General features: G+C 40.9%; 1 protein-coding gene and 1 long non-coding RNA gene across 2 annotated transcripts in view; one reads left to right on the top strand and one right to left on the bottom strand.

The window, feature by feature from the left end:
• LOC136285410 (uncharacterized) overlaps positions 1-18,543 on the top strand; it is a 90,065-nt gene that overhangs the window by 22,995 nt on the left and 48,527 nt on the right. The window lies entirely within an intron of this gene.
• The window catches only part of GABRA5 (gamma-aminobutyric acid type A receptor subunit alpha5), a 55,702-nt gene that overhangs the window by 15,511 nt on the left and 21,648 nt on the right, over positions 1-18,543 (bottom strand). The window contains exon 5 of the mRNA XM_066176533.1: positions 13,004-13,086. Within this exon, the coding sequence (XP_066032630.1) occupies positions 13,004-13,086 (83 nt within the window). The remainder of the gene's footprint in view (positions 1-13,003; positions 13,087-18,543) is intronic.

An 18,543-nucleotide genomic window follows, 5' to 3' on the forward strand; every position in this document is an offset into this window, starting at 1 on the left:
GTGCATGCCACGAGGATTGTCAGACTGCCTAATCTTGGGAGTATTGCTAATCCCTGCCAAAGCCTGTTGATTGGGGAAGATGTGCATAAATTGTCAGCTTTTTTAGAAACTCTAATTACAATCTCAATACACATACAAATATCTATCTTATCTAACCATTAATGTATTTGACTCACTTAGAGGCTGTTATATAACTCAGTAGTGATCCAGATTTGCAGCCTCTCAGACTCCTGCGGGCTGCAAAACAGCGCTGCTACTAAGCCATTGTGTACCAGCTTGAATTCTAAGAGTCAGGCTGGATTTCTTGTGGTTTGTGCACAAATACTTTGTAGCCCATTACAAAGCATCTGTCAACAGCTGTGCCTATGTGACTCAGGCCAGATTTGAGCTCCATAATTGGAATTTCCCATTAAAATGACTTTATAAGAATGACTCGATGTACAAATGAGATCTTTCTACAGGAAGAGCAAAGGGAAAACAAATCTAATAAAAACGTACTTTTAAATATAAAAATAACAACACGTGGTTCTGACATGCATGGTCTAGGTCTTGGGGAAATAGTTTTTTTATAAAATTATTTTTTTAATGTAAAACAGCAATTTAAATACTAAGAGAAATGTATTCACATATTAAATGATTAAGAGCCTAAAATAAAGACTTTGCCATAGTGTGATGAATTCTGACATTCTTGGGAGAATTTTAGGGTTATGGCAATTACTTTAGGGACCTTAAATCATTAAAATTGAGACTGATCATTTAAACTGGCATGAGTTTACAGCAGATAAAGCTTATGCATGATTTTAAATACATCACAGACAAGAAGTGTAATGCTTACAAATACATGAACTACAAATTCATGAAACACAGAGTCACGGGACGGCAGGGACTGGTGGATACCTCTGGTGATCATCTGGTCCCACACCTTGCTGAAGCAGGGACACCAAAAGCATTTTTCCAGCACCATGTCCAATCAGGTTTTTAATATCTCCAAGATATTCAAATATCTGTAGGCGACTGTCAATCTCTCTAGACAACCTGTTCCAGTGTTAAGCCACTCCCACAGTAAAAGCATGTTTTCTTCTGTTCAGATGGAATTTAATGGTTTTTAATGACCACTGGCCCTTATTCTGCCAGTGGGCACTACTGAGCAGCACCCAGTTCCCTCTTCTTCATCTCTCATTCCCCAATCCCTGCTATTTATACAGATGGATTGGGACCCTGTGAGCTTTCCCTTCTCCATGCTGAACAGTCCAAGATCTCAGTCTCCCCTCACAGCAGAGATGCCCCAGCCCTTCAATGATTGTTGTGGCCCTGCAGAGGATTCTCTCCACAAAGTCTCTGTTCTTGCGCTGGGGAGCTAAGATTGGCCATGCACTGGTTCTAGTTGTGAGTAAAAATTAAATGCCCAGAAGGAAGGAAGCTTTTTTGGAATGACACAGTATCATTGTCTGTGACAACAGAGGACAACCAAGGAGGAAATTATTAATGAAAACTGATTAAACTCATGAGCATATTCATGAAAAGTTATAAGACACCACTGGCTGTAAAACAGGCAGTAGAAAGTCCAGTCATACTAAAATGTACATTTCTGTCCTTCCTGAAATTAATTTTTTAAAAAAAAATGGTAATGTAAGTATTATTCTATATGTTTTCCTGATACAGTTTTATTTGATCTTGTTGTCACATTCTGCAGGGAATAGTATAGGATGTTCTGAAAAATGTGCCAGACAGGTCTCAAGAGTCTTCATTACTAGGCAACACTAATATACTCTGCTGATCATTGCTAAAAAAATAAAGATCTAAGTTAGATCAAAATGATTCTCTTTCAAAATATACTTTACAAGTCACCTCAGGAAAACGTGGGAATAGAAATTCAGCTTGGAAATTAAATGGAAGCACAGACTGTACCCACAAGGTGGTGACACATACAAAACTGAAGATGTCTGTCAAATTCATTTTGAGACGTAGTTTTGCAAAAGCCATTTTCTTTTCCTTTTCAAAAGAAGAAATTAGGTGGAAGGTCCTGTGTAATTTTAGAAGTTCCAGTTAATGGGAGAAAAGTCTAAACGTGATCCGACTTTGAGGCCAACAATATAAAGCAAAGTAAAAAACCCAAACTGAAAGCAACTGGTGATTTTGGAGGTTGGATTCATGATTAGCATAGGCAAGTCTGTTGACTTCTTTAATACAATAAATTGACTCTTTTCAAGTTGGTACACTAAATCACAGCCATACTGATGATGGATGTAACACAAATACTAATGAACGGTGTCATCCTAACAATTCAGTCAGGCATAGCACCTTCACAGGATGCAACTGCAGCATTAAAGAAGAGCCCTGAGTTTGGAGCAGTGCAGAGTCACTCAGAATGTTTCCTAAGAATGACCACGATCTCCAGTGACAGCAGCTCTTTCTTGCCCCAGCATGCTCACCCATGCCATGGGGGAGCAATAAGAGAGAAGCATCTATTTCCCAAGCACTGGGGTTGCAACTGGGGGTGACTACTTGCTGTGAAATCTGACACATAGGCAGTAAAAACTAGGCATGGCACATTGAACTGAGCTGTGTGTCTCAGGATTGCAGGTTCTCAAGGCTCCACTCAGAAAAGGAGAAACTAAAAACAAAACAGCAAAGAAAATGTTTTTCCACGGTGAGCCTGGAGCAAAACAACAAACAGATGTGTAGGCACATCTGTGTTGTGTAGACAACTGAACTCTGCCACTTGTGGTGTGGGATGCCTGCCACAAGCTGACTGAAAGAAGTGTCTAAACAGAGTGTGCTGTGGGGATGTTACACAGCCAGTGCTCCAAGGTACCAGCAGCACCAGGCCATCCCCCCAGAGCTCCTACTTCCATCTGAGAGCTAATGTTAGGGAGCATCATGCTTTCCTTCTTTTGCCTCTTCCCGTTTCGTTTCTTCCTCTCACTGCAGTCAGTAGTTGTAACACAACCTCCTTCTTTATTTTCAGGTTTAGTGGCAGCTGTCTCAGTCTAGAACTAACCTGAGAATTGATTTTACATCACATTTAATGGTGGCTACACAACTGCTTTTCATATGGAACTTGTCAAAATCTGGTGTGCCAGCCTCTGATCCTTTTCTTTTTCCCTTTTATGGCTGGCATAAATATCCACTGTAAGAGGACTAGAGAAACAGAACAGTAGGATGTGCTAGGATGATATTTTAAATGCTAAATATCCTAGGAATGTTTCTGACCTTATGTAGGTCTTTCTAGGCCAAGCATGTGGTAATTCTACACCAGCCAGCCAACTTGAATGCTGTACTAACACTTAATGAACTTTGAATTTACAATCACAATATTAGGCGCTTATATTAACTGCTTCATTAGGAAAAACAGCATGGTTATGCGGATGATGTTAAGACACTTAATTTACTTTTTGCAAGGCAAACAAAAGTATCCTCCAAAGTGTGTCAGATACCATTACTCACTTTGCATAGTACCTTTACAAAGATTAGGCACCTTTGCTTAATCTTAATTGCAGTGGTCCCCTCATTTTGCAAGCTGCCACTTTATATCAGCAAAGCTAACATGACCTGCTCTGCAGGAGTGTCACTGGAGTTTCTTTTGAGAAATGCAGAGTGAATTTTAGAAAATACTCCAATCGATCTTGTTCTGGAGGATGCGTTCACAAACATGGTATTTTTTGCCACATGTAACATCATAGAATGAAACTGTAAACTCACTGTAATCTACAGATATTCTTCTCACCCACTAAGTGGCATCAGGGACTCAACCATCACAGTCAGTGGATCTGCTGAGCTTACCATTCAAAGCAACCTTACTTATAAATCTGTACAGCCTGAAACCAGCTGAGAGTGATTGGAACTACTTGCACAGCTAAATATATACCTCTGTTTCTGAATCCTATCCCTTAATGAAGACATTTACAAATCTCAGAAGTACTGCTACATTAATAACACTGTGCGAACGTGAAATCAATAGGTATGCAGAGAGAGCAGGCTGAAATATTATTATTCAAACACTTTAATACTGCCTTGAAATTGCAATCACAAGAACTTACTTTCCTACACCAAAGGTGCAGTAATCTAAAGCTCTGAAGATGGATTATCAACCTCTGCTCTGGGGCACAGTGCAGCACCGTATTTCAGAGAAAGGGACAAGATCTCCTGAGGCCGTCAGTTCGAAGTGCCCAGCCTCAGCGATGGATATGAGGAGCCTCTCTGAGGCGAGCTGTTGCTGACCAGGGGCACTGCCATTCCACCTGCTCTCTGCTAGAGTACTCAGACACACATCCTCTCTTTGGGAACTGTCCCCTCCCAGTCCCTCTAGAGACCCAGATCGAAAGGTGCTCACGATCTTATTTTCTCTGTGCACACATAAAACATCTCCTTATTTACAGCCATCAGCTGACCTATTTTAGGAGGAGATTAACCTGAGGCTAAAAATACCTACTTCTCTCCCCTAAGACGGTGAGAGCAATCAGCTCAGCTGTATATATTTACCCTACAAAAATATAAATTTAGGAGAGAGGAATCCCAGCTTTGCTGACATATTTAGCTCTGGGATGTTTTCAGCAAAATGTCGGGCTGCTAGCACAGGCTGGCTGTGAGGAGACTTTCAGTGGTAATGATGGCGAAGGGGGAAAAAACAAAAGGCTTATCAGGCTTTCCTTCTTCCTAGTTCTCTTTCCTTCTCTTTTCTTCATGGGAGACAACATGAAACAACTGTTTCCTTTGAAGAAGCTTGCCGGGCTGGGACTGCGGCAGCACTAGATGACAGCTTGGGCTAGCCTGTCTCTCTGTGCAGGAGAGGAGGCTAATGAGGTTCCAGCAATTTAGGGGGAAAACTTCCTGGCCCACGAGAGACTGAGGTGTCATAAAGGAGCTGCCAGACTAAAAACTGAAATCCAAGTTTGAACAGTGTCTTCGGCTTTTTTCCTTCCCCAAAAACCCTAGGCAAGTAATTTTGTCATTAATGTACTGCAGTAGCACTGGGAAGCTCTAATTGAACCTAGGGACCCATAACGACAGAGGCAATAAAAGCAAGTAATGAACCACTCTATCTTTGCTCAGAAGAGACCGTAATTGCTCTTTGCTTCCCTTATGCCCACCTGCAAAATGCAGGCAGCAGAGACCTACCAACCTCACATGGGGATCATGAGAATGATTCCAGAAATGTTTAGGAAATGCTTACAAGCCATGGAAACAGCCACCTTAGAAAATAAGAGACATTAAAAACCTGGCTTGTATAGTGGTGGAGCAGTATCTATCCATTTGTCACATTTACAAATAATATCCCATTTGCCAGTGGTATAGACTGGCAATCGTAAGCCTGGTGCTACCTTCTGGGGCATTGTGAGACCAGCAATGTCTTTGCAGGTTTGCACCCAAAGGCCATTTGAAAGCTTAAGCATATTAAGCACAGTCTCTGCATGTTGTTTTCTATTACTGACAATTCATATTGATTCCCTGTAATCAGGCAGTTGTGCAGCCTTTAAATTTAGCTGTAATCTCCAAAGTGGAAAACGCGTCCTGATGTTTGTACCATCAGCAAAGCACCCCAGATCTCCAATTCTGTCTAGACTGCTTTCATGTGAGACAAAAACACCACTGCTGAGTATCTCCACACCAACCCCTACCCCTGCCCGACCTTTTGTTTCCTTGAGCTCAGAACCGCCACCATTTGAGCTTTTCTTCCCCAAAGAGGCTGAGTATTTGAGCCACCTCATGATGAGAAGGCTGCTTCCAGGGCAGGCGGAGCACAGCCTTTCAGTGCTGGCTGCTCAAAGGGCTGTTTGCAGCTACTACAAAAGCTGCTGCTGGCACCCCCCAGGAAGCACTCCTTACTGATCCAAAAAAGGGGCTTCGTTAAGGATGATGCTGCCTGCATGGACACTGCTCTCAGCTGGTAGGGAGCCAAGCCCTTGGCCTCTGCACATCAGCAGGGTTTGCAGCCTGGGCTCGGTGTTAGCTGCAAGACATGGGCAAGACAACAGCTTTTATTCTTTCTGACCTCCCTTTCTCACTCTATTATGAAGCTAAGAGGGAAAAACTCACTGGCTTCTACGCAGTGGGTGACCTGAAGTAGGAGCCGACTGACCCAGAGCCGGGCACTGTTCTGCAGGAAAGCCATCACACAGCCAGGGAGCTGGGCTGCCTTTTTAATGTATTTTTTAAATTATCTCAATGCAGACATACAGTAACCATGTATATATGACAAAGTCTTTGAAAAGTTAAATACTGACAGTGACTGCAAGTGCTTAAAGGAAATATTAGCAGTATCTTCAGCCTTTTCAGTGAAGTCCTGGATGTGTGTCACTATAATGGGCGAAGAAAAACTGACCAATCTGATCATTTTAGGGAAACCTAAAGGGAGACCTTTTCCCTTTTGTCAAAATGAAAGGTATACTTTTATGGCAAACCTTCCAGAGAAGTGATAAGTTATGGTCATACTAATTTGCAAGTTATGCAGAGTGGGGTCCTATAACAACAGGTGCTGCAGAAACCCACCACATGGTCCAGGCCAAGAACCCTGTGTTTTAATTTCTAAGTAGATTCCTGTTAAGAAATCTTCTCACATCTCTGGAATACTTGAATATTACAGTATTTTCTTTCACACAGCATTCTTGATGAATTTCTTGCCCTTTGGATGTTCTGGGCTACATTGCTCCACCTTGACTGTGGGACATAACTGCCCAAAATTATGGACTAAAGAAGCTATATTGCGCTACATACGTGTCTGAAATGAGTAAAGGCTATGTGCAACACCTGTGAGAAGGTTTAAGTGTCTGTTGTTATAACCCACTGCACTCAATGCAGAAGAAACAACACAGCTCATTCAAGATGCTTGAAGAAATGGTAAAGTTGTCTCTATACTGAAGAGCCCTACTGACTGTTTCATTGAGATCCTTTGGAAAATGGGACTTCTAGCAGAAATAGCTAAAATGGTCATTAAGAGAGATACAAAAGCTCACCACCAATATAACGTAACACCTAACTAATGTACAGCAGTGACTGTTTCTTCTGAACAAAGTATGGGTTTGTATTTCTGAGCTAGCAAAGCAGAAAAAAAAATACTTCTAAGCTGCTCTGACTAGGGTATAATACACTTACCTACATGAGATGGCACTGCAGAAAAATAGGAACTTCTAAAATATGATTCATCTCTCCTTAGGCAGATTTCAAAAATAATTCTAATGAACTTCACTGCAGAAGTACTCATTACCTTTCAATGGCAGTAGAGGGACTTTAGATAACTAACTGGACCATATTTTTCTATCTAAAATTGTCACAGATCCATCCCATCCATTTCCTAGAGCTTTGCTGTCAATACAAGGCTTTTGATATGGGTCAAATCCCTGTGCTCATTCTGCACTAAAAGATTTAATTTTTTAAACAACACAGCCCCATGGCAAGTGATCTGTCCATGATTCCAAGGAAAAGAGAAGCAAATAACCATACCACTAGGTGGTGTCCACCCCCTCCATTCATTCTAAGGGTTCCACAAAAAATAGTTTAGGCTAGATGCCTGTGCTTTACTAGCTAGCTATACTTAAGTAGATCTACAACAATGGTCCAACACAGTTGTCTAGATTGCCTTTTTGATGCTGCCACAAGCATGTGTTTCATTGTGTCTGGAGTTCAAGCTTCTAAATAGCTAAAAGTAAGGGGGAAAGTATGCTAACTAAAGAGGTGGTTGGTAGCTGGGGGTAATATAGGATTGGAAGTGAGAGAAGAAAAATACACCAAATGTCTTAGAAATATTTAGTTTTAGTATTCACCTAACTTCACCTTATTTTAGTAATTCATTATCCATTGCAATGAAAGTGTCTAAGGAAGCAGAGATAAACCTTAGGAAAATGTAACAGAAGATAAAACCTTAGTGAGCAGAATGCCACCAAACCTATCTATTCCCTATTAGCTGAATTCTGCCTTAAATTGCAAAATCACAACTTAGTCTTGAACTTTGCTGCTCAGCATTTCACAGAGGTCCTCCCTGGCTCTCTCCATGTGTCTTTTCACAAGGAAGGCACTAATACACCCCAGGGGAGTCAAGAAACTGTGCTGACTCTCTCTGCTCTCAGGAATAGATTCAAGGAGCCTCTTCTGTCCAGCTATAGGGACAAGCAGCAGAAAAGCTCTGCCTCTACATATGAGACTGCAGCTCCAACTGTCCCTGACAGAAACCTACAAAAGGCTTCCTAAGAGCCATTTCCACTTTTCAAAGCCTCTTAAAATTAACATTTGTCTTTATTTATTATTCATTTAATTATATTCTTATACAAGACTATTACACACAGGTTTTGAGAGGCCGAATGTATTATTTATCTCATTTTACTAAACCAGAATTAAAGTCTGTTTAGAAGGACAGTGTTTTCAAGTTCTCCCTCCATACTTGCAGTTTTCCTGCAGCTCTTGTAGGTGCTAATGGGGAAAATACAAAATCAAGAAAAGCCCTGTAGCTGCCTTCACCTCGGTGCCTTCTCTGCATTGTAAGGAACTATCAGGGAAATTTTTTTAAAATACCTTCTTTTTGGAGAAATTTCTCAGTGGCTAAAAATGAATGGATAGTTTGTGAACAGTGAGTGGCTTAATGTTCAGTGTTGCAATAAAATCTGGGATGCTGGTGAAGTTACTGTCTCCTCATTACTCTGACTGCACCACACTTATTAGAGGAAAGTAATTTGAGCATATCTCCTGCTACAGAAATAGCCTGTGCACTTTCCTTTATCAAAAGTCAAACTGTGACTTAGTTTGAGGTGTTAAAAAGGAAGAGGTACATAAACTATGTTAGCTACTATCTCCAGACACTACAAATTGTTTTCTTACCAACAGCTGGAAAGCTCACTTGCTGATCAACAGGGATCAACCTTGGCCATCTTCATGACCAACTTAAAATTCATCAGGAATAAACACAGGTCCTCTTTTACCTGTGCTCATGAGCCTGGGGATCTCATTATTTTCAGAATATTCATTAATCTACTTGGTCTAAAAACAGGTGGGGGGGGGGGGGTTGCTGCTGACTGACTAGTGAGGAGCTGCTTCATGTATTTATGCATTCCACAAGAACTGGTAATAACTCCATGTACTCAGGCACTGTGTCTTCAAGAGACAGTTGTCATAGACTCCACCTTCTGGTATTTCATATTGTCAAAGCACCAGTTAACAGCAATTAATTAATTCATCTTTGGGGCAACCCCATGAGCTAGGTAACACTGATATAATTAACACAGGAGTAAAATGAGATTTAGGAGTTAAGTCAGTTGCCTGGGCAGAGGCCTTCATGGTCTAGCGGATTAGACATCTGCCTCTCCAACCAAAGACTTCGAGTCTAATCCTTTTTCTGACATTGATTTGCTGCATGACCTTATGAAAAGTCAATTAACTTCTCTGTTTCAGCTGCCCTAGAGATAATGATGCTTACTTACCTGGTGACACATGGGCATTTGGAAACTGTACTAAATTATACTCTTAATGTATTCTTAGGGACTGTCAGTGGAAGAGATAAAACATTAAAGCTAGGAAGCTTTAATGTCCTTGATATTTTATCTACTTCTTCCTCCCCACACCAGAAATAGACTGGGTTAAGATACAAATTTCTTGGGTTAAGGTGCTCCTAGGGAAACTGCTTCTGGCATCAGGAATTTTCATTACATCCTGTTTGACCAGTGAACTTATGTGGAGTACAGGTCAGCACTAGAATTGCAATGGAAAGTTATTTTAAATTCGGCCACGGAAGAAAGCAGCACCCTTCTCATGCTACCATGAGGTAATGAACAGCCTGTCACAGCAATCCCCATCAAGCAACCTGGATTCAAAGGGAGAAGAGCCTGCTGCAGACCCCACCCCGAGCCTGTGCTCAGGTATCATCCCCAGTTCCCTCTAAATGAGACTTCTGCAGGATAATTTCTACAGGTGCCCTGACCCCTAGCAGAGATGCAATCCTGCAGGAAAAGTACCTGCATACATGTACCCCTGGACCAGAGCCACCTGATCTTGCCATCTTGGAGCAGTGGGGAGCTGTGCTAAAACCTGCTCTGTTCATTTCATTAGGAGCTGTCCCTGAACTTATGTCCTTTCCACGACATGCCATAGAGTGTTAAAAAAATACCCTTTCTACAGTGGGCATTTGAACTGCCAAGCAGGTATCTAGGCTGGCAGCATGCACAGGTAACCGTATATTACATTTTGTGTATTTGACCGGGCTTTTAATTATTTCTACAAAATATTCTGTTTCTAGGTATCATGTTTCCTAGGCTGGTAAAATCTCCCACAATTCTAATGTAGCCAGACGTCAGTCAAATAGGACATAAGAATTCAACATTTACCTTTATTTATGTGAGAAAGATTAATTTTCCTTCTCTTTCATAATGAAGGAAACATCAGGCACTTTTTGCTTTTTGCCTGCTGAATTATAGCAAACACAGTGAACGCTCATGCAGCCAGAAAATTAATAGCCTCTGCTCCTGCCTCTGCTGCAACACTCATCACTTCTCAGCATCCTTTCTGCTGCTGATCTGCCATGCGCCACCTCTTTCATTTCGCTGCCCTGCTCTCTTCATCCTCAGACTGGTGAGCACCAGTTTTTTCTCCACCCTCCCAGCTCTATTGATAGTGTGTTTAACATTTACTTTGATGCTATTCCTTGAGGCTTTTCAAAACCGTTTTTGGAAAGAAGGCCATTAAAAAATAAAGCCTTTAAGGAAAGACAGTGAGGAAAGCTAGAGCAGAAGGGGTATCTGCTTATGTTTCATATGCCCCTGTAGGCTGTGTCTTGCTGCAAGCCTGGAGGTCACTCAATGCAAACCCATACCGCTGTAAATAGGGAATAAATATTGTCCTCTCCTAAAATACACCTGGACTAGTTCAATAAACCCTGACTTACTGGCTGCTACTTGTACAAACATTTGCATATTAAATCCCAATAAATTACTAGGGAGCTGTCAGATTGGTAACACAGATATTCCCAAGGCTGAAAGGCTGTCTATAGCTTGTCCCTATATATTTACTTTTGGCAGAGGCCAGTGGTGTGGCTAGCACAGGCCAAATGGTTCCATGTCTACACACTGTGAAAAAACTTAAAGGTGACTTGTAATACCTATAAAGGTATTCTAGGATTTTATTCTGAGCATGGCAAGGAGCATAAACTAAAACTCTATTCACCCCTCACAGGCCTAAAACAGAAATCCTTAGTGCTGGTTTTGACACAGATTAAAATTACCTGTGTGCTAAGAGGTGATTAACATGTAGCACATTTGGCACTAGCAGGACATATAATTACATTCAGACAGATTACTGGGCACTCCTTCTAAGCATTTGTAGCTTATCTTGTAACGCTATCCCATGTACTCACATGTTCGGTTGGGATGCTTTTTTTTAATTGGTCTTACTATGTGGAGAGTTAGAACCTGTACTTTACTGCACCTAATCTACTAATACATAGAAATATCTATTTAAGGTTGAGCTTCAGATCTCTGCTGCATCAGGCTCTTTGTTTTGTATGTATGTATGTATGTATGCTTGTATGTATGTATGTATGTATGTTTCAGTATTGCATATTTTGCAAGATTTCGTAAAACTATACAACATACCAGTTCTTTAGTCTAGACTAGAAATCAACAGATGTAATATCATCTATTGATAGAGATGTAATTCATCTATTGAGCGATATGTAGTACCAGGAAGGATAACTTCTTTTCCTTTGTCTTATTAGTTCTTTCCAGTGGCTTTTTTAACCCTGAATATAAATAATTACAGTTTCCTGTGAGATGTTTTCCCATTTTCAAGTTCAGAATTAAATGGGTGATTTGCATACACTTTTTTTTTAAGTGGAATGTAAAGGTGTCTGGACCTTCACATTTATATTGGCTTTGCTGTAAACTAATGCTTCTGAAGTCAATGAACACACTTGAACCTGCAGTGACCTTGCAAAACACTGGCGGCTATTTGGATGAAACAGAATGTATCTAGATTGGAAGAGGGAAAGGAAATCAGTTCATCTTAAGTTTGGTAATGTGGTATAGTTACTGTAAACAGTGTTTTTACTTCTTAGTATGATCACTAGAAGACAATGTGTAGTCAGTATTAAATCAGGGCAGATACAGACGATAAAGGCAAAGCTTAATCTTGCTAGGATTAGTGGCTCTAAATTGATACGGCTGAAAAACATTGCAAAATGCTGAAGTTAGGTGGCTTCAGGGGCTAGCAAAATGCCTTGCCTGGTAATTATCAAAAGTCTTCAGAGACAATGATTGCACCTGGAAGCTCTGATTTGATTACCAAAAAAAAAAAAAAGTCTACTGCAGTAGCCTCATTTGTACTTTAATTAAGAGCTTTGTTTTTAAATATAACCATCTGATTCCCTGGGGTTATTTTTAAAGTAAGCTTCTGGCAAGGCAGCAGTGTGGTGGATTAGAGGCTTGGAATTGGGGAAAAATCATCGTTCAGCGTTCAGTTTAGAATAATGTGTGCATATATACAAATACATGTGTATTAAACATCATGTAACAGGATACAGGACTGGATTTATTAAAGCCAAATGGAAAGATATTTCCTCTTTTAATATTCTAGATCTCTTTTAATATATGCGATGTAGATATTGCACTGCAGTCTGATTCATGTAAATACCGTAATAATTGCACACCAATCTGATCAGTCCAGTGAAAGCTCTGTTTTACTCCAAATGGAAAAACAAGTTATCAATTTAGCCCTCTGCATCTAGAACTTCATCTAACAGCGGCTGTTACACTTGATGTGGATATACAAGATGTATCACCCATCAACTCACTGGTTATCTTGGAGTATGCAGGCATGAGTTGAAAAGCAGCAGACCCAGATAAAGCATAGTCATGGAAAAAAGCAGCAGCAGGGTAGCAGCAAAGGGGGGCAGAATGAGGATGCTAAAAAGTGATCTTAAAAGGGGAGGGCTGAGGGGGGAAGGGTGAAAGATCTCTACAAGACAGGTCTGAACATGAGAAGCCAGAAAATGGTATTTTTCTAGTTCTAATTACAGAAGAGAACTTACAGCTTCCAAATTTTAATGGGCAAGCATGTGCATCCATGGGGAAATCTTCAAGCTGCATGGGACATTCAGCAGAGATGGTCAATCTGTGGGGGAGTAAAAAGAAAACACATCATTTTTTTTCCCCTGCGCTTTTCCTTTAGGCCCCTCACTGCACTAAAAGAATGCTGACACAAGCACACTTTTCCTGAAGGCTCCTTGCTCCTGCTGAAATCACAGCAATCCCGTTAAACTGAATGTGAGATAAGCCAGGTGGACCACTCTGTGTGCATTATCTAGTAACCCTGAGACATGTGAAACGATTTTATTTATGTAAGCTGTCCCAATAAGACCATTCTTTCTTATTAGTACGTGAAGAACTCCTGTGATGGAGTTTCTGCCATCTACCTTATACTTATCTGCTCTTATCTGCTCTCTCATACTACAACTGCTGGATCAAATAGCACTGTTACAGACATAAGGAATCATTGACTTTATATGTATATGTAACTATTTAAATTCATTAAATAGGAATCTATAAATGAAAGTATATAATATAACTTATTATAGCTGTATATAAAGTTATATATAATCAAGGACATATATGCATTGCTTTATATAGAACTACAGTTAACTTCTGTGGAAATCACATGGTATTGGAGTCCGTTTCAGTTCAACACACTGAGAATTACCTGGGCATCTTGTCAGGCAAAAACAACAGAGTCATCTTCCCTAGCATACTGCCTAGGGAAGCAATTCTATCCTGGACTCCCCAGCCACTATGTGGAAATATTTCATCTAGACTGGACATAGGGGTAGGGAAGAAAAATCCTTAGGCAAATATAGATGTTTCCCATGGATGTTCTGCATGATTGACAGATCAAGCTGAAGACTAAGAATAGTCTGAGGTAAATTTCTGAGCAGTGCAATATCAGTTATATTGACATCAAATGCATCAAATCTATCAAATATCTCAAGAGAGCCAAAGCTTGCTTCTAGCACAAGGAGAATCTCTTTTGTTTATGCCATTTTAATAATTGCATAATACAGATAGTTTGCTCAGGATAGTGAGGATGAAAATCTCATTGTGAGTATCTTTACAGCTTTCTCATTTTATGCTGTTGTTCCACCTCAGAGGCAACAGCCCAGAGACATCCAAGGCATACAGACTACCTGGTGTTGGGGTGACAGAGGGTTCTATTGTATCATTGTACAGTATCATTGGCTAGAGATCATATTCTGAGGATGAGCTGGGAAACAGGAAGAGAAAAAGGTAAAATGCACACAGTAACAGAAAATGTGAAGATAATATGCCATCGAAAGCCAAAGAAAAAGAAATCCAGTTCAGAACAGAGATAATTTACCATTTGGTAAGAAATGAACAGACAGGAGGGTACAACAGAAATTACTGAGGCCTGAGATACCTGCACTTAAGCAAAACTGTTCTTGAGCTTTATTTCTGTAAAAGATATTTTAAGATCACTCAGATATGTAGGTGTCTGCAGTGGAGACTACCCTTGGGCACCCAAGCCAGCAAAGCCAAAGTTACCAAGAGTAGTGTGTGGATGAATTTAATAAGCTGGTTATAGAAGTATCCTGCCCAGAACTTACATCCTTTTCACAAAAATCACTCTAATGGGGACTTGAAAGCAAGGCTGCCATCCCTCCAATGCATCATTTTATTTTCCATGTTAAGCACTACGAATTTAACCTTCTTGATAAATTCAGAAACCTTGCTCCAAGAGCCCATAAGAAAGCTGGTGTGTTTGCTGCAGTCCATCTCCTGTCTCTTTGTCTACGAAGAGTTTAAGCATGTCATTTCAGACCTGCAGCTTGACAACATTTTAATAACACACTTGTCATCTGCAAACATTGAAGGAGGAGATGCCCATATCCATCTTACAAAGACAACAGGTGTAGAATCAGGAAGTGAAGGAATATATTCACTGCAGAATTATGCATAAGACCTTCTGTTTCATCTCGCTGTCCTATGAATTGTATCCTGCTGCCTGCATCTCTGGAAATAACCCTTGTGTGTAATGAGGAAGGTTGTAGACATTCATCAACTATAAATGTGGAAGAGAAGTGAAGATGAGTTGCACAGAGACTGTGACCTAGTGGAATTTAATTAAGGCCCTCCAGAAATTATTTTTGCCTGTCTTAAATAAAAGGGTAGCAGATAAGGTTGGAGGGCATCTGGCTGCCACTACCTGACTCAGAAGCCACAAAGATTCTTGTGGTGCCAGGGCTACTCCTCTGTCCCGTCTGAATTCCTCATCCAGCAAAAGGCAGAATATCCCTTAAAAACGTGCTGCCTGCTGCAGCCTTCTGGGTCTAGCCTGGGGGTAGGGAAAACAAAGTTTAGGAGCTGTAACCTGTGCTTGGGGACAGCCTTTCCTTTCCCTAACAGGAATTCTTTGGATTAAAAAGTTCCTTTTGATCTCTGTCAATGATATCTGCATGCTTCTTTCCTCTTCCCATGCCCTCATCCTAGGACCACTCCTAGTCTGGCCATCTTGAAAAAATGAACTAGCTCTACCTATTTATTACATGCTATTAAGAACTATGTAGTTGAGCCTCTTAGGTGATTTTTAAGTGCTCAGTGAACACTCTCCTAGAAACCTCTTACAAAAGCGTGCATTACCCGAGGCTTTTGAAGTGTCTTGTAATGGCCAATGTGACAAAAAACTTGACAGAAAACTTGTAAGAAAACTTGACTGTGGGTTCTGATTCACAGCACAAATGTCACCACCCTGAATTTCTGTAGATGCTCTGTGCCCAACTGGAACTGGTTTTTGTAACTGTGTGAGGACCTGAAAAACAAAGTCACTCAACTGACTCCTGGTTCAAAGAGACTGGATTTTCTACTGCATAGAGAAATAAAAGCAGCACAGCAGACATCTACACTCTGGGGGCTGGAAGCATGGGTTGCTGCATACAGATTTGCTCAGAGATGCAGAGTACAAACTATATATTCAGATCACAGCCCCAAGAGTCTCACAAAATTGATATCTGGGCCTATTCTTTCAAATATCACCTGCAGTGATATTTGCACACTTTGGCTCAACATTGTGATAAAGCTTAGGGACCCTTTGTATATTCTAGTTTACTTAGCTGATCATTATGCAGTTCTTGGTCACAGCCAGCATAGCTTCATGCTTATTAAACCTGATTTTCTTCAATGACAAGGTAACCAATCTAGTTGATCAAGGGAAGCCTGCTCATGTCATCTTTTTGGACTTCCATAAAGCATTTTCTACTCTCTCTCACAGTATCCTTCTGGACAAAACGTCCAGCACACAGCTGGATAAATATATCATGTGATGGGTGAGCAGCTGGCTCATGGGTTGGACATAAAGGATTGCAGTGAACGGGATGACATGACACTGATGATCTGTCACTAGTGGGGCTCCACAGGGCTCTATCTTAGGTCCTAGGCTCTTCAACATCTTTGTGAATGACTTGAATGCAGGACTGGAAGGGATAGTAAGCAGGTTTGCAGACAATACAAAACTGGAAGGAGCTGTTGCCTCCCTCAAAGGCAGGGAGACCCTGCAGAGAGACTTAAAAATCAGAGGGCTGGGCAATCACCAACAGTATGAAGGTCAACAAAGGAAAGAGCCGGATTCTGCACTTGGGATGGGGCACCCTGGATATACGGACAGACTAGGGAATGAGATGATAGAAAGCAGCACCATGGGAAGGGACATAGGGATCCTGGTCAGTAGCAACCTGAACATGAGTTACCAGCTCTGCACTGGGGTGGCCCTCACCTTGAATACTGTGTGCAGTTTTGGGTACCACACTGTAAGAAAGATATTAAATTATTAGAAAGCATCCAAAGGAGGGCTATGGAGATGGTGAAGGGCCTTGAGGGGAAGCTGTATGAGAAGTGGCTGAGGGCAGCCTACAATTTCCATGTGAGGGAAAGAGGAGAGGTAGGCATTGATCTCTTCTCTGTGGTGAACAGTGACAGGACCCGAGGGAATGGCCTGAAGTGGTGTCAGAGGAGGTTTAGCTTGGATATTAGAAAAAGGTTCTTCACCCAGAGGATGGTTGGCCATTAGAACAAGCTCCCCAGGTAAGTGGTCACAGCAGCAGCCTGACATAGTTCAAAAAGCATTTGGACATGTGGTGTGATTCTTGGGAATGGTCCCATGCAGGGGAAATTGCACTTGATGCTCCTTGTGGGTCCATTTCAACACAGCATATGCTGTGATTACAACAAAATTACTCCCAATTTGCATTTATTTAAGGAAGTGAAAGGAGGCCTGGGCATGCTTACATGAAATAGTTTTTGCCTAATCCTTTTAATATGGTGACTCCAGAATGATCTCCCTGTGCCCAGTGCAGCACAGTTATCTGAACCAGAGACGGTCACCAAACCAGGATTTTTCTGTCACACACACTCACTGCTCAAAAGGCAGTTCTTTCCAACAGAAGCATCTAAAAGCTTCCCTCCTCCACCATCATTCTGTCTTAATAAAAGCCCTGTGGGATTAGTTTCACTCAAACAGGGTCTATGACAAGATTATAGGCAGCTGTTAAAGGTCTTTTGCAATAGGAGAATGAAACTGATTTTATTGAAGATAATGGTAAAATTCTCCCTGACTTGAATGGGGCCACTATTCACCCAAAAATTGTAACAAACCCTGATTTTAGGAATTGATCTATTAATGACAGAATTTTGTTCTTATAATGCTTCAAATACTCACACTGCTATCCAAGTGTTAATCAACAAACAAAATGCTATTGCATACCTTAACTATCCTCCAAAAAATTTTAGGTCTACAAATTATTTAATCTATTACCTATAATTGTACATGAAAGCTTTATCAAAGCTTCATTATGTATAGCCTTTACTTTAAGAACATAAAGTGATTACTGACTTTCTGTTTCAAGACACATAAGCAAATATCCAAGAAAAGCACAATTCCAGCAGCAAGACTTGTTCACTTCAGAAAAGTCACCTTCAACCATTTCCACTGGGGAATTAAGCATGACAGTGCTTTCAAGAGATTGCTCCTTTTTAGCATGGAGGAAAAGAAGGAGGTGTTAAAATCAAGGATGCAGCAAGGAAATAAATTCAGATATTAGGGAGGCAGACATTTGGAGTAAGTGTGCTTCCAGGTGAGGTGAGAAACCCTCAGTAGCAGTCCCCGAGAAAGGAGGCACCCTGTCCTGCGAAACCCTGTTTTAAGTCACTGCAGGGACCCCCCAGCTGTTCCCATGATCTCCTCAAGGCAAGGAACATCTGCTCCTACTTGTGGGTAAAGACGGGGGACTGAACATCCTTCTTCGACTCTGTAAGTGCAGGAAACATTTTCCAATGTATTATCTGCCACAGACAGCTGCAAAACTTGCTTTTCCTTATCAGCTACTAACTTTAATATGAAAACAAATTAAAACAGAGAGCTCGAGAATGAAAAGGGAGCAGAAAGGCAAAGACACCAATGGATTTTGGGAGAACTTAATTCAAGATAAATGTTGAATTATAGGAGTTACAGATGAAGGGGACACAGGAAAACTTTTGTTGGCACTAAGGTACTATGACCAAAGAGATA

Source organism: Chamaea fasciata, unplaced genomic scaffold (assembly GCF_029207755.1).
Source record: "Chamaea fasciata isolate MVZ Bird 193981 ecotype frontalis unplaced genomic scaffold, bChaFas1.0.hap1 SCAF_2, whole genome shotgun sequence".
NCBI classification, from domain to species: Eukaryota; Metazoa; Chordata; class Aves; order Passeriformes; family Sylviidae; genus Chamaea; species Chamaea fasciata.